Source organism: Amblyomma americanum, chromosome 7 (genome assembly GCF_052857255.1).
Source record: "Amblyomma americanum isolate KBUSLIRL-KWMA chromosome 7, ASM5285725v1, whole genome shotgun sequence".
Lineage (NCBI taxonomy): Eukaryota > Metazoa > Arthropoda > Arachnida > Ixodida > Ixodidae > Amblyomma > Amblyomma americanum.
Window position 1 is genome coordinate 29,172,770 of NC_135503.1, and position 16,865 is coordinate 29,189,634.

A 16,865-nucleotide genomic window follows, 5' to 3' on the forward strand; every position below is an offset into this window, starting at 1 on the left:
TCCTTCTTTTTTCGGAACACCTCTGTTCCTATAGTTTCGCTAAGCATATAGCGGAAGCAAGTTTAGCGCTTTTGTTCGGGCTTTTTCGCTTGACGCAGCACTGCACCTGGTGTTCACGGGGCTTTCTATTATTTGCACATAGGGCACGTAACACGCGCAAAAACGAGAGACATGAGATCGCACCGTTCGAATGGAAAGGAAGATCGAGTGGCATCTTGTCTTGGAAACGTGGAAATAGGCGCCAGCGTGATCGCGCGATGGAGCTGCAGTATCGATGAGGAGACTCAGCGGCTCAGCTATCGCAGCTGTTGCATAAACTGCGACAATAGACCTACTTCATGACGGCGTTTTCGCGTAGAAATATTTGCCCGGTCGAGAATGAACAAGTGGCTGCGTTGCACGGCAACCGATTGTACTGTTGCTAGGCGCTCAATATAGGATGGGAAAAGAACTCCAGGAAAACCACTGTTTAATGGAAAAACTGTTGTGGCAATCATTAAGTGATGATTATTAACATTAACGTAATACTAATATTATTAATTATGACTATTACTGTGTTACAACCGTGAAATTGAACGTCATTTGTTTCCAGGGAGAAAAAGGTACGCAAACCTAGACAGCATAGTCAAGAGCAGAGATGGTTTATGGGGGTTTAACGTCCCAAAGCGACTCAGGCTATGAGGAACGCCGTAGTGAAGGGCTCCGGAAATTTCGACCACCTGGGGTTCTTTAACTTGCACAGACATCGCACAGTACACGGGCCTCTAGAATTTCTCCTCCATCGAAATTCGACCGCCGCGGCCGGGATCGAACTCAAGTCTTTCGGGTCAGCAGCCGAGCGCCATAACCACTGAGCCACAGTGGCGGCTTAAGAGCAGAGATTACATTTTAAGTGAAGGTTCGTATAATCACAACTACGGTTATTTTCACTAGTAGTGTATAGCTTTGAAAGCTGGATCATAAGGAAGGCCGAAAGAAAAAGAATCAATACTTTCGAATTTTGGTGCAGGAGGAGAGTCTACAGAGAGTCCCCTGGACTGCAAGGAGGTCAAATCAGTCTATTATAAAGGAAATCGACACTGACTTTTCCTTAGAAAGTCAAATACCGAAACTGCCGCTCCAGTACTTCTGCCACAATGAGAGGGTAGGGTTGGATAGAAAAGGCCCTGACGATGGGAAAGTTGGAAGGCTAGTGGATGATATGGACTGACAGTGTCATGGAAGCAACCAACACGATCCCGAATAAGCTTCAGCATCCGGAGCTTGAGTAAGTGACAGTGGAATGTAGAATAACCTAGAGTCTTTTGGTCCATGAGGCCGATTCAGAAGTAGCTCATCGACTGCGCGACTGAATAGCATTAGGTAACTCAGTGGAAACCCGTTAAATCGACCTTTTAGGAAGAAGAGTAGAGCCCAGAGTACGAGAAATGTTTTTAAGTAAGACATCATTACATTACAAAAGCATTAAAAAAGACGCGGCCTCGATCGTGTGAGGTGCTAGTGTGTATGCATTAGGTACATGCTAATTAGTGAACAGTTAAAGTTTACCGGAGAAGGATACTTTGCAGAAGACATACTTGGCAGAAATGGTAAGGACACGCGAGACGATTACAACTTCACAAACCCTGCCTTCAAAGGATATAAGCCGACCTCCGACAGCTCGAAATCAAAAGCGACAGAAAATTTGTTTTAATTAACGGGGCCTTTTGAATAAACTTTGTGCTTGCAAGGGCCGAGGCAGCAAGCCAACAACCAGTGCACTCCACACATACCCAAATTCTGGACGAAATCATTTTTGAACGTGAAAGAGTTTATGCGCGCAATTTTTTAATATGTTGTCAGATTTCGCTATTATAATCAATATGTCCACAGATCACCCGTCGGGAGGCTTGAATTTGTTTGCTATTAACTTTTCTGCTATCGTAAAAAACATTCGCCGTTGGTTTTCTGTGGCAGCCTTAACTGCTCGATGCGAGCGACAGAAACACTATGAAAGAAAGACTTCGCTAGATATCGGAAGAGTGGACCATTACCTTCAATATTTCAATACCAGTACCTTACAGTTTTGCAATATTCCACGAATGTTGGACATGGTGAATGTAACGCGCAACGGCGGGTGTGGCATGTCATGACAGGTTTAATTTTATGCTCAGTGGTATTGATTTAAAAAAAGAGGAAAACTTGGGGGTGCCATGCTGTGGTACCTAAGATGTGAAACCATTCGGTGGAAATCGAATGCATGATATCGCGGATTCCACGCGCACGAACTTTGTTTTATTTTTGTTTAGAACATACTCCTAATTTGAGTGCTGAGGTTATTGCGGAGTAGGGAGCAATACACAGTTCTGGTCGTGCAATCCTGGCTTCACAAAAAAAAAAAAATAATGGATTCGCTGTAAGGTTGGTCAAGAAAAACCATGATTTATTGCGGGCTCAAGCGCAAGGAAACTTTAGCGCACTTCGAAATTTCAAAACTCGTTCTCTGGAACGCTTCGTAGTAGAACTAGTAGAACGCCCAGCGCGGGCGAAGAAAAAGAGACGTGCACGTGGGCGCACAAAAACCGTTTGCCTCCCGCACGGCCCACAGAAACGAGGAGGCATCTCTCCGCTCGCTAACAAGAGCGCGAGGACGGCTTCTTTGAGGCGCGCAGTCGGGGAGAAGCGTGAAAAGCTGAGGGGACAGGCCCCAGCTTCGGACCCCAGCTGCGGGAGGGGGATGACACACGCATGCACCAGCGCGGGCGGCGCACAAAACACAAGCAGGCCCGTCCTGCTGCCGCTTCGTTTTTTGTGTTCCCGCCATTCCCGCCTCGCCCGCAGCGCAGTAGTCGCAGGTTCTTTTATGCGAACGCGAAAGCGTGGGCGCGGCGCGGCACCAGCAGGGCAAGCAGGACCGCAAAGCGAGCCTGAATAGACGAGTGAGAGGAGGCTTTGAGAAAGAGCGGCCCGTCAACTCGCGTCCTCTGGTGATGGCGCTCGCAAGCGCGTTAGCATCACGTGACTTACTTCAGCCAACCGGAGCGCTCCGGCGCGGGCGAGCGTTTGTGTATGGGCGTAAGATTCGTCCGCATCCCGCAAGGAGCGCAAAACGCAAGCAAAAGGACGCGGTCGGCCCCCTCCCGCTCAAGCAACCGCGGCGGCGGCCGTGCAGCGACGAGGCAGTGACGGCCGTGCGAGTGTTTGTAAACGGGCGTGCGCTCGGAGTACCGCGATGTCTCCGGCACTGGACCTGAGCGGCAGTGTACGACGGCCACCGGTGTGATTCCAAGCGACGCAATGTCGACGCTGCAGAAACTGTGCGATCGGTGACCCGGTGCGGCGGGCCCTCTCGCGCGAGGAGAAGCTCGGCCCCGAGGAGCAAGCAAGCTTCTTCGGCCACGGCGGCCGAGCCCGCTCCGCCAACATGGCGACCTTCTCCCATTGGGTCTGGGTCGTTGTTTGGACACAGTTCGTGCTTTTCCTGACGCTTTCGGCGCCCGCGGACGGGCAGAAGATGTACTGCCCGTCCAAGTGTCTGTGTCTCGGCCAGTTCTTCGACTGCAGGCGGCGGGGATTGACAGAAATGCCCAGGGATTTACCGTCGTGGGTCGAGATCCTGTGAGTACTGGTGACAGTTTTCGTCGTTTCGCTTTTGGCGATTCCCCGCCGGAGATTGCGCCCTGCCCAGACCGCACGTAGAGGTTGATCAGCCCGTCGTTACCCGGTTGCCAAATTGCGACCGCCGTTGGCGGGGTACTATTGTTCCTTGCTTTGCCACGAACGTCGGCCTAATAGATTGCACGGTTCCGTGCGTGGGACATGCACTGCTGTTGTAACTCATCGCTGGTCGGCCCCAATCATTTAAGGATCTCGCGCCGAATAATGCGTCACGGTTACGTGAGTCGCATGCCCTTATTCGAATGAATATGTATCGTGGCTAAACAGTTGCGTCAACACGAAACGGCAGCCGAGCGCGTCCGGCGGTTCTCCGAAGCTGGTTGCGGCGTCCTTCGTTAAGCCTAACGGCTCTCTCCGGCGGTCTCTCGCGATAGCTTTTGCGCGTAATTAGCTCTTCGAGGTCGTGTTCTTTTCTTGCTTTTTCTCTTCGCTTTGCACCACGTAGAGTGTAGCGCATGGTACTTCTGGCCGAGCTGTACCGCGGCTGCTGACTTCGAGCCTTCGGTATCAGCGGACCGCTTTGCCGATTCCGTTACCGTAGGCAATTAGGGGCAGAGGCTGCTACCCGGGTCAGCCGTAGTTGGGTGCAGGATCGCATTGGGCTTCTCGGCCGCTGTTTCTTCCTATGCTTCCCTCCGGCTCTCGATATTTTCCGATCTGAACCCCGTGGATCTTTGTATTTGCGGATCCGTTCAGCGTGTCGTCTGCTTTGCTAGGAGTCCAGACCTTTGACAGCATTTTACTGTGACTTGTCGTTAGGCGATGTGTTGGGATTTAGGTATTTGGGGTGTTGCGTGCGAGAAGTTATTTCATCCGCGTGGTTGCGGTCTCTGCGCACAAGCAGCCGACACGCAGGGCTTGCCGTTCGAGCCGAACAGTTGACAAAAGCAAAAGCGAAACTCTCAGCCAGGTGTTCAGTGGAGCGCGGCGCGCCGGCGCAACGCAGTCTGCGATGCGTAGCTCATTGTAACCTTGATTCGTGCTCTTTACGAGCGCCGGAGAAAGGGGGTAACGTGCACTCTTCCGCCAGAACAATATGTTCGCAGCTCTGGCTGAAGTCCCCCGCCCCCCCCCCCCCCCCCCCCCCCCCTCCCCCTTCCTGGATCGCCGGTTTGTAATCGGAACTAGCGGTTCATATTCTACGGTCTTATCTGTTTGCTGCTGCGTATATTTTTTTCTTCTGTGCGCTGTTGCAGTTGTGCTATAAGCGCAGGTGGGCTTCATTAACCGCTTGTTTTAACATTTCGTTCTTCTCTGGCGTGCGCAGGAAAATTTTTGTTTCGCCTTCCACTCTTTATTCAAGTTTTTCGTCACGGCAGTACAACTTACCAGCCGTCTACCGCAGCGGGGTTTAAGGTCGCGCGGGGCGCTGTACTGCGCAATGTCGCAGGGTTGGTCTCTTTTTTTTGCGCAACTTCTGCTCCCACGTGCCTTGATGCGAAGTTCGTTGCTTCTGTGGCATGTCGGCAGCGTTCATGCGAAGCCTGGTCGTTACAGAGCGCAGCTTTTTAGCGATCGCATTGTACGACAAATGGCTGTTACTACGGGCCGAATGACTGGCGTCTAGCTTTTTTTTTTGTTTTGCTCGCGTGGAGGTAGCTACAATGTTATAATGAAGCCTTCGCGTCTGAGTGCCTGCGATTCCCGGGGCTGGAAATGTCGGGAGTCGTAAATTCCTCTGCGAACATGCGTCTGCCGCTTAGCGCGTAGTACCAACGGACTGGCAAGGGGGGAAAAATAAATAAAAAAAAGATTAAGTGCTTGAAACGCATTCGTTCAAACGTAATGAAGCTTCATTTCCAGCTTGTATGCCGGCCTTTTCATGTGATGTCCGACTGCTCTGTCAGCTGTAGCAAGCGTTCTGACACGAGCGAAAGTGGAGCAAAAAACAAAACAAAAATTAAGTGGCTGGATCTAGGTTTCCGAAGCCCCGGCTGCTTGCTTGCCGGAATCTTCCAAAGCAAAATGAAGAGAAATCTCGTTGGTCATTTCTCCTTTAGTAGTGTTCACAACGTTATTTAAACTTTTCGGGGATACACACTTGGTTTTAACGGCTCCCTGTTTTGAACTTGCCGCCGTTCTCAATTTCGCGGCTTGACGCGTGCGCGTTTTAGCGACTTCGCGTCATATATACTCTCGACCACGTGACCAGGGTTTCTGGGCGCGGTGGCGGTTTATATACGCGCTACCCCGTTTCGCCTCGGGCTTATATGCTTTGGGGGGGGGCATTAAAAAGAACGACGTTCCTCCTACTTGGCCGTATATCACTGCCTACCTAGCTCTGGAAAGCCTGCTGTGGGCTTCTTGAGAATGAAAATGAAGTTTAAAATAATAAGCGAGCAGCTACCCCCCCCCCCCCTCCCCCCTCCCTTATCTTTTTGGTATGAGTCTCCCCTGACAGTTGCTCACTTAGCGTGGTATTCACATTGGTTTTAAAACACGCTTGGCGAGGCGTACGTCGGGCTTGTGCAACGTCTTTTCAATCTTCTTGGGAATGACTGACGCGACGCGCGCTCTCCGCTTTTTTTTTCGGTCTGTTTTTCTGTATCTTTTTTTTCGACATAACGCTGTTCTCTTCCTTTTACGTTCTTTTTTTTTAGTTCTTGTTTCTCGCAGTCTGCAAATAGCCGCGCAGCGGTGGTCTGGGAGATATGAAATATGCAGCTTGTGGTGTGTGTGTGCGCGCGCGCGCTGCTTCTCGGCGGAGCGAAAATGAGGTATACAGTACCCCTACCTGAAAAGGCCGGAGCAAATTAAATACACGTGTATGTGCGCGTGTTACTACGTAGCAGGTGGTTGAGCCGGATTTTTCCCGGCGCCGCTAAACTGTACGGCGGCGGTTCACTGGGTCGCGCCTTCCTTAGTTTGGCGAAAATGCGCCGCGAATGTGTTGCAGGAGCGAGCGAGGTTGTCGGGCGGCTCTCCAAGCGGAGTCCCTTCCAGGACTTCGTTTCTCTTTTTGTTTTGGCTTTCTGGTTTGGCTCCGGTGTGTGTGTGTGTGTCATCGCGATTTTTCTTTTTTTTTTGTCGGCGTTGGTTCTTCGCAGTGATTCTGGCCTGATACTCGGCAGTTGGCTCTCTCGGTTTGGAGGGTCTCTGAGAGAGAGTGCGGAGGGAGACAGCAGGGAAGGCCGGCGCGGCGAGGTCACTACCGCACAAGACGACTGTCTCCCTTTTTTCATGTTTTGTTCTGTTTTTCACCCCTCGACCTCGAATTTGTCGCTGGAAACTTGAGCATCTGGCGCAAAAAGAAAATGGGGGAGAGATGATAGGTTTTTCTAGCTGGAGGGTACGTTGTGTAAATGAAAGTGCTGGTGTTATTTATGCGCCGATTAATGGCCCTTTGTTCGTTCGAAGGTCGACGAAGTTTCGGGGCTTGTATCCTTTGCTCTGTGACTTGGGTTAGTACAAGCGTCCATTTCCTTGGCTTCCTGCGAAACGTGAGCGTGATGCGAACTGCCGTGGGATGCGACGTCGGTAGCCACGGTCAGTGTAAGCGGGCAGTGCTTGCGCCTCATCGATTGTGTGCTCCAGTTTGTTAGATCGGGTTTTATTAGACCGTAGTTTATTAGAGTGAGTGCCGGTTTCTAATCACACTGCGTCGCGAGCGAAGCCATCTTAGAATTAATTCCTCGTGTCTAAGGGGACGGGCAATTTTCGTGCTTATTAGCGCACGCATGTAAGAGAGGTTCTTTAACTCGCATAGATTTCTAACGTGGGCTTCTTTGCATTCCCGCGTGGTTTATCTGGTTTAAGGTGGTGCGTTTGTACGTTAATTGATCCGTTAACAGCTGAGCCCCCCCCCCCCCCCCCCCTCCCCGCCCGTACACACGCGCATGCGCATCCGTTCTGCGTAAGCGGGCTCCATTAGCTTGCTTGTTATGCCACGTTCTCACCTCTGCCATGTACCGCGCGCTGTTGATCGCTCAAAGTCCCATTAGCCTCTTGTAGCCGGGTGCCTTTCCAGCCATTGTTCGCCGCTACACAGCAACTGCGACGACGTGTGCAGTAGGGGGGGGGGGGGGGGGTTGTATATCGCCGCTCGCGAGGAGGAGGCATACTACCTGGCCCTCTCGCCGCCCAAGGTTTCTGCCGTGCCGGCGGGTAGAGGGGGCAGGAGCAAATTCGGTCCTTGCCAAGGTTGCCCAAGGCAGCAGCGCGGTCCCTTTTCCATCCTTCGTCGGCGTTTGCTCAGCTGCGGCTTTTCTTCCGAGTCTTGGCGCGATTCGCGACAGTCGGTCGCGGTGACTGTGCCAGCCCGGAAAAGATTGGGGACGGCGAAAGAAACCCGTGAGAAGCGGCGCGCTTATTGGCACCGGAGAAGGGATCCAGGTGACCCTCTCTCCCTCCGCGCCTGCTTTCTTTCTTTCTTTCTTTCTTTCTTTCTTTCTTGTTCAATCTTGCTGGCTACTTTATTTAGCAGTGTTCTGAAACGCACTGCAAACAAATCACCCCCCCCCCCCCCCCCCCCCCCCCCCCCCCCCTGTCCGTGGAGCGGGCACCGCAGCGCAGGCAATGCAATACACTGAGATCCGAAGGCTGCCGGGCGGTTGACGATGGGAGGTTGGGGGAGGGGTTAACGGAAACGAAACTATAGCTAAGGAATGAAAGTGCGCCCAAGTCGTGACTGGGCGGCTGCAGCGAGTTCGTTTTGCGTCGCCCGTGTCCTGCGCGGCGAGGTTTGGTATGCGGCCTGTTTTGCGTGCATACATCATACGGCGACAGTGAAGTGGCGAGCTTGCTGGCTGGCTGGTTAGTTCCCGTGCGAGCTATAGGCTGCGGGCGAAAGAAAAGAAAGAAGAAACGAAATAAGGCGGTTATTTCCGAGGGGGAGGTGGCAGGGTCACGGCATACGCGCGCAAATTGCATTCCTCGCGGTTTGACGAGGGCGCTGCTCGTAGGACGAGGGAGAGCAGGGCGTTTCGGGGTCACCACACCGTTGATCGTATTCAGTGAACTCGGCTTTGTGACGCCGCTGTTGTCAAGAGCAGAAACCCCGGAGAGAACTTTTGGAGCGTTCGCCAGCGCGGCTTCTCCAGCGGCGCGCGTAGCTCCGCGCTGCAGTGTAGTCGCTTTTGACTCATTGCGCATGCGCGCCGTGCGACGAGCCTCGATGCTTCAAGTTTATCATTTCGACAGCACGGTAGAGTGCCAACTTCCAAGCCCAGGCTCTTGAAATTCGTTTACAGCGACATCTCTGGCCGGGAGAGGCTGCCCAGCGTCGGCGGCGACCCGTAATGGAAAACGCGAATAGGTTACACCATCACGTGTGGTACGACGGAGACGCCACCAACCGCGCGCGTGCACCGTGACGTCACACACTCTTGCAGCTAGCTGCACAGTGTTTTTGAAGTCACCTGGGGGCAGTCGTCGCAAAATGATGAGTTCAGTGTGAAAATATCGCGCCCACATAGGTAACTGAGTACCTGTTAGAGCCATCGCTATTGACTTCGTGACCGTTTGGTTTATGGTTTATGGGGGTTTAACGTCCCAAAGTGACTCAGGCTATGGAGAGACGCCGTAGTGAAGGGCTCCGGAAATTTCGACCACCTGGGGTTCTTTAACGTGCACTGTCATCGCACAGTACACGGGCCTCTAGAATTTCGCCTTCATTGAAATTCGACCGCCGCGGCCGGGATCGAACCCGCGTCTTTCGGGCAGCAGCCGAGCGCCATAACCACTCAGCCACCGCGGCGGCTCGTGACCGTTTGGCTATGACATCACACGCGGCCGTCCTGTACATATGTTATTGTATAAATAGAATACTTGTAATAGTACCTCTCTCTCTCTCTCTCTCTCCCTATCCTTTCTGCCTGCCCGCTCACCTCTTTCATTTTATTTCTCGAGACTTCCTGCTGTCCCTTTATTTCCGCTGCCCCAGCTCAGGTGCTTTCCGTATCGACGGCAGACGCAGGGTCTAGCAAACATCTTTTCCTTCCTTCTTATTATTTATTCAAATAGACCACTACTACAGCACTGTCGCTGTCACGTTAGGAGGCGGCATGATTTACCTGTTGCTCGCGCACAAGGTGTCGCTTCACGAAAGCGGGCTTGGAAACCCGTATCGCCGCTCTCACTTCTTAGTCACAGTGATTCACGAAACGCTCCGTCGTGGCACAGAGCCCGGTCTGTTCGATGGGAGGTGCCGGGGGCCCTGAATCATCTTCGCCATCGCTTCTCTCTCGTCATGTCTGAGGCCAAGCTTCGCGGCAAGCACCAGCAACCACGAGGGAGCTAGGCGCGTGATTGTGGCGAAACAAAGTCGCACGCGGAGGCTGTCGCAACTCGGGCGCCGCCTGCCCAAAGTGACGGCTACGTCGCTGTGATCACCGCTGCGCGTGATCGATCAAAGCGCGCAGCAGCATCAACCGTGCACCGCCGCCGGACGCTCAGCAGCCCCGGACCCCGTGCGACTAATAACTAGCCCCTATGGGTGTAGTACCTGGAACGCGCCATGTCTGGCGCGCTCGTGCGTTTCGTCACCAACTGGTTCCACAGCGCAATGTGCGGCTGACAGAATGACACGCACCTGCCTTTTCCGTGAGGCGTAGCAAGCACGACGACGGTGTGACGAGCGCGCGTGCATCCTTTGCCTAAAGTTTGAAGGCCGGCTTTCTGCCTGGGAGCTGCAAAGCCGGATTAGCAGCGATCGGAGGCGGAATTTGTCCGAGGGAGTTCTGAGGCGCTCTGCTGGCTGAGGTGACGTTTGCAGTGGCCACAGATGCAGCCGCAGTAGAAGTCACCACTCTTTAAAGACGACCTGCCCAAGGCACGTCTTGTCTGTATGGGCGTCGTGAATGCGACAAAGCATCGCTTCGTTTTTGCTTACTGAGCCTTCAGTGTAAACACCAGTGTCAGACCAATCAGACCCGCACAGCAGCACTATACTACTAACAGCATTCAGCTGCGAAGGTCCTAGCTGTTAGGATCAATCTGATGATTGGTTGGCGGCCGATGACGCCCAGTGAGGATAGCCGCTAACACGCTCCTTCCTTGAATCGGAGGGGCAGGTGTTGGCGCTCCAGGAACGGCAGTCTACGATTGGTTGGTCGGGGCCGCAGGGCGCCTTCCGAGTGTCGGTCTGTGGTTGCCTCCCGAGTTTGGCGACGCGCTTGAGCGCCGATGCCAGTCGCGACTCCCAACTTGCGCTCGCAGTTTCGAACCGTCTTGGAGATTGGATCACTTTACAGGCTTGCAGCCTAACTGGATTAAAGCGCCCCGAGGTAACTTACTTTTCATTTTTTTTTTCCCATTTGAGCCGGCTAAAAAGAAGAGAAGAATTGGGAAGGACAGCTCGGCATCTTTTTTTTTTTTTCCACGTTGCATCGTCACGTCAGCTAGAAAGCTGGCATCGACGTTGTCGCCCCGGGACAGACAGTATTTAACTAGTTGGAACAGAACACTGCACCACATGCGGACGACCTAAAGGAACCTAAAAATCACATGACCTGTGCTGCTTGGTCAGTGTTTCTCTTTAGCTATTAGTCAAATAGCCCCAAAACCAAACTGCTACTGTCTAACCTCGTTATAACGAAATAATGGTTTCTAACGAATGAATGACGATTCCCGTTGGAACCTCGGTCAATACTGGCTTTAATCGAAGCTACTTCTATAACGAAGTAATCGCCGGGGCCCCTTCAACTTCGTTATAACGAGGTCCAGCTTACTAGTATTGCTTAAAATATCGCTTATTTAGCAAGCCTGGTTGACAGGGTCCGCAGTCGAACGGCGGTCACCTTCGTGTCGCGTCAGGACTGTTTGGGTAGTTGTCGTTGTCGAGGGGTTTCACAAGACGGTACGGTTTTAGCCAGGCTAAAACCAGGCTAAAAAAGAGTGCGGAGCCGAAGCTTAGGGCCGAAGCCAGGTTCATCTCCTCTGTCACCGCCACCCACCAGACGACGAGCGAAGCCTGTTGCTATACCGGCGGCAGCGTTTGCACCTGGCGTCAGCCCCGTTGCCGCCACCACGGGCCGTGGCTATGACTCTCTCCCTCTCCCCCTCGCTGTCTGCTGTGTGTGTGCGCGGCCCGTATCTCGCGGGCGCTGCTGCTGCTGAGTCGGCGCGCGTTGTTTTAACGAGCGGACGCGCCTTTGCGCAACCACCGCATGCTTGCATAAGAGCTGGGCTGCGTGTGTGTGTGAGCCGGCCGGCTGCCCGCTTGTGCGGTCGGGGCATGCAAGCCGCGCGCACGTACGCTCTTCCATTCTTTTCTTTTTATGTATTATATTTTTGTTTTACAGGAGCGCGAAGATAGAAGGAGGAGGAGAGTAAATTACGTGCGCGCCAGCAGGGAAATGAGAGGAGAAGAGGGTGTCGGTCAAGACTCCGGAGGTGCACGGGGTGAGGAGTCGGCCGGTGTTAGTGCGTGAGTGTGCGTGCAAAGGGAGCCTTTTGGGCCGCCGCTTGGTGGCAACGGGACAGTGGGCGTGGTTATTCCGGGAATTTCGCTATATGAGGCGAGGGGGAGGGAGGGAGGGAGTGAAAGACACACACACGAGAGACACCGCCACGACTGTTGCGCGTCGGGATTGTTGCGACAGCCTTGAATGGAGGAAGAGTCACACGCTGGTGGGGCTCGCGCTCCCCCCCCCCCCCCCCCCCCCCTCTCAAGGTCGATCGTCGCGCGAAGCGGATGAACCAAAGTGACATTGCGAGAAAGGAATTTGGAAGGAAAGGTTGGTTGGTGGGTGACTCGGATGAAAATGCGTTGTTGAGAGCGCTCGCGGGGGGCGGGGTGGTCGTGACTACTTCGGAACTGCCGCTGGAGTTCTGTGTCGGCTCGTGTAGAGCACTGTGTTCTTAGGCAACATAAAAAACAGAAATGGAACGGACAATGAAGGATGGCGACCCGCCCCGTCGTACGAATGTAATTCAACGCGACATGCAAACTCGCCGTTGAGGAGAGGAGCGCATTTTTATCTCCGGACTTCATCTGATCGTCCGAGCGGCGTTGTCGTAGCTTCCTGGGCGCATCGAAGCATTGCTCATTTGTGTTTGTTTTACTCATCAAAGGCTCGTACGAAGCGGTAGCACTGCAGCGAGAGAAAAAAAATTAATGAAAATGTAGAGCAAGAATGCAGAGATATAGTAGCTGACGCGCGCGGTTCGAACAACAGGAAGACCACGAGTTGGCCAAGCGGAGAGTCCGTTCATTCGGCCCGACGTGTTCAGGACGCGGAAGGAGAAGAGGTCGTCCCGCGGGCAGCTCTTTCCTCGGCAGGGTGCGCTGAGGGCAAGGCCGTTGGCGGCGCGCGATGGTCGCCGTGTGCGTGCGTGTTATTGGCGGGGCGTTGCCTCTTCTTGGCCCTCCGGGGGTCAGGAAAAGGCCGCGTCAGATTCGGGGCCAGGCGCAGGTACGCAACCTTGGCGTTGTCGTCGCCGGAAGGTTTTTGCGTTCGAATGCGTGCGTGCGTTCGAATGCGTGCGTGCGCGCGCGCGCGCGCGCGCGTGTGTGTGTGTGTGTGTGTGTGTGTGTGTGTGTGTGTGTGTGTGTGTGTGTGTGTGTGTGTGTGTGTGTGTGTGTGTGTGTCGTCATCTGTTGGTGGCGAGGAGGGCGAGCCGCGTTTCTTTTACTGTTCGAGCCTGCAGCATGCGCCCGCACCGACCGCCAGGTGGACTTTCGGGCATTTTTGTTTTTATTATGTCTGCCTCTCCGTTCCATGGCCTGGAATGCACTGTTGGAGGTTGCTCTCTAACAGCTGCCGTGGCTACGCGAAAGCTCTAAACGAGCAGGTAAGGTGACGGAAAAATCGTTGCTCTGCTCGCTAAAAAACGCTATGGAAGCATACAAAGTGGAGGTCATGGAGTTAGCCTCGTATCGTTGCCTTGTCGGCATCTTCGTTAAAGTTGTTCTTCCACCGTTCTGAAGCAACAGCGGATGATGTTGTATATTATCTATAGAATCCCGTCTGATTAGTGACTGTTTTGAAGAAAATTAGCGCTCCAACTTATCTACCGCGGCTCGATGGAGTGCCGGCGATGCCCGCACAACAAGCAAACGAGCACCAACGCCAATGCCTAGAGCGGGTCAGGTCCGTCCGGGCGACACGGTCTTACAGCGCGAGGGTGCTCATATATATGTGACATACGACGGCTTTGCTCGGGTGAAAATTTTCAGCGCGAACAACTATAACGCTTAATAATAACTTAACTACATCGGGTTTCAATTAGCGCCTACTCGCTGCAGTTTGTCCCGCACCGCGATCGAGCCGTCGATCAAGCGTTGTCGCACCGCGCTCGTTTTCTCAGCGGCGGGGTAGCCTCGTTAGCGTTGGCCGCCCGATCGCGCCCCGGCGTCCGGTTGAACAGCGCGAAAGCACCTCGTCTCTCGCCGACCCGGAAAGAAATGAACGGGCTTTTTGCCTGGGCGCGTAGCGGCGCGCCGCTTAAAAGCCGTGCACTAGTTTGTGCGTGCGTGTGTAGTAGAGTAAGTCGAGGAGCGGGTTCGTCTAGCCTATATTGCCGCCTACGTGCTTGGTCTGCGTGGTGTTGTCCCCCGCGCCGTGCGCGCGCGCGCGCTTTCTGGGTGCTTGGTTCCCTCCCTTCTCGTTTGGTGCGACTCCGTGGGAAGCGTGCGGCGAGGCGTCCCACGCCCTCCCGCCGGGTGTCTCGCGGTTTCTTTCTTTCTTTCTTTCTTTCTTTCTTTCTTTCTTTCTTTCTTTCTTTCTTTCTTTCTTTCTTTGATAGGACTCCTTCCGCGTGGCTAAAACGTTCCTCGCTCGACTCCCACGGCGCTGCGCGAGCGATTTGTGTAGTATAGGCCCTCCCTGCCTGGGACGCCGAACACTCACGTGCGCGCGTATAATGGGGGAACTTGAATTGCGCGCGCCGAATGCCGGTCACGGAGGCACGAGCGCGGCGAAGGTGTGCACGTGCTAGGCGGGAAAAAAAGAGGTTCCCCCGTACTTTGCGCGTACGCCCGCCGCGGTAGCCGAGCTTCGGTGCTGCAGATACTCCCCCTGGATGGTTATAGGGGTTGAGGACGGGGCACATTACGGCGAATACAATAACGTTTCTCTTGCTGAGCGCTGCATGCCTTTCGGGTTTCGAAGGGTGAGTGTTTCGGTTTTTCACGCTTTCGCGTTTCGATGAGCGAGAGGGCGGTCCATGTGCGGAATCACCAGTACCAATAGAGATTAACGCTCGACGTCTTGAGTGTAATGCGGGACCCGGCCGTACTTCCTGGTTTGATCGTGAGTTCAGGTGTAGCTTTCGAGCTTTAATACATTCATCGTCGTTTGAGCTCAGTGCTCTTTAGCTGGTAAGGGAAGCGAGGTAATTGGGATGTTGTTTTGATCACCCAGAACAGTTAGCATACATAGGGCACCGAACTCGCGACCTCCCCTTTGTACTGCATTCTTTTATCTGCTAGTTTTTTTCTTCAGATCTTTATCTTCTGCAGTAACGCTTCGTCGAAATCGTGGGTGGGTCCCCGCTATAGCTTGGCTCCGCTAACACACATGTCGCTGTCAGCGGCGCACTTACTTCCGAGGGCTTGTCGAGCGAGTTAGTAGAGAACTAAAAAAAAAAGCGCTGCTCTGACGACAGGCTAGTCAGTAATCCGCGGAAGCAAAGGGAAGGAAAGGGGGATGGAAAAGAAAGAAACGGAATAAAGGCGCTGATTGCTCGCTGTTTCTGTCCCACTGATTGCAGTGCGCATGACCCCGGTCACGTAGCGCCGCTGCGCCAGCAGTGCGCCGAGAGGCGTCCACCACGAACGTGTGAGGAATGCTCTCCCCAGCTTCTCGGCAGATAGCATTGTGCGCGCGTTACTTATAATGGATCCGATTGCATAAATGCGCTACGCGGCAGATTTTATTCGCGTTGAGCGCAGCGCAACGCCCCGTTGGTCAAGTGCGACGCTGCTTCGTTGAGTGGCTGTGGCGTTCAGCTATCCTGTACGTACAAACGTTAGCGCAGAATAAGAGACATTCACAAGAAAGGTGCGCCAGCGCGCTACTGACAGTAGCGTAGTTGTCAGTAGCGCGTTTTCCTGTATTGTTGTGAATGTCTCTTATTTTGCGCTAACGTTTGTACAGAACTATGCACCGACTAGCCCAGCAACAAGTGTTATTTGAGTACCGTTCAGCCATCGTTCAGCCAGAATCCTTCAATGCTTTTCAATGCCAAAAGCATTGAAGGACTCTGGTTCGGCCGATGAGCACGAGGGCGCGGGAACGAATCCCAGGCGATTTTGGGGAAGGTTAAAAGACGTCGAGGCGTTCGGAAGTTATCCGGAGCCCTCCACGGTGGAGTCTCTCTCCCGTCCTCCTCCCCTTCGCTCTCGGTTCCAAACACGCGGCCATATTGCCCCACAGAAAGCCGCTCAGGTCTGCATGTGCCTTTCGAATGCACACCGGTGCACCTATACGCTCCGTTAAGACGCTAAAAAAAAAAAAACGCTCGCCTTTGCGGATGGCGCAGCCAAATTCTAACGCGAAACGAACCGAAAATTCATTCCAGTTCGCGGAGTTCGATTTAGAGAGATTCTACAGCCGGGTCTTTTCTCATGCGCGTGAACTAGACGGAGCCAAAGGCGTCAGTGCGAATGAAAATGAAAATTGGTTTCTAGGGAAAGGAAATGGCGCAGTATCTGTCTTACATATCTCGGTGGACACCCGAACCGCGCCGTAAGGGAAGGGATAAATGAAGAAAGGGGTGCCGTAGTGGAGGGCTTCGGAATAATTTCGACCACCCGGGGATCTTTAACGTGCACTGACATCGCACAGCACACGGGCGCCTTAGCGCTTCGCCTCCACCGAAACGCGGCCGCCGCGGTCGGGTTCGAACCCGGGTACTCCGATCAGTAGCCGAGCGAATCAACCGGAAGTTCGAGTTAACGAGGTTCCAGTCGTATAACGAACGCCTGGCTTAATTAATTGCACGCAAAACTATGCAGGCAGCTTCTGCAGTGCACGCGCATTGCAGTGAAGGAAAGCAGCTTCCAGGAGCGGTGTTGTTGCCATGCTCTGTCAGTCCCGCATAGGTAAGTTACGACGTCGTCCGAGGAAGGGCAGCAGGGCGTGGCCCCTTCTCTCCTTGTCATCGGGTTTCCGTAATGTGGGGCGTTTCGGCGGAAACAACGCCCGCACCCGAAATTAACGACACCCGAAGACCGGTTGAAGAACGCGCACTCGGCAGAAAAAAAAAAAAAAGACGCTGCGGCGTATTATATGCGTGCAGCGCGGTGCGTGTTGCGCGTCCGAAGG

General features: G+C 53.6%; 1 protein-coding gene across 1 annotated transcript in view; it reads left to right on the top strand.

The window, feature by feature from the left end:
* The first annotated feature begins 3,125 nt into the window (after positions 1–3,125).
* The window catches only part of LOC144098753 (uncharacterized), a 102,109-nt gene continuing 88,369 nt past the window's right edge, over positions 3,126–16,865 (top strand). The window contains exon 1 of the mRNA XM_077631604.1: positions 3,126–3,597. Coding sequence (XP_077487730.1) covers positions 3,404–3,597 — 194 coding nt within the window. The 5' untranslated portion in view covers positions 3,126–3,403. The remainder of the gene's footprint in view (positions 3,598–16,865) is intronic.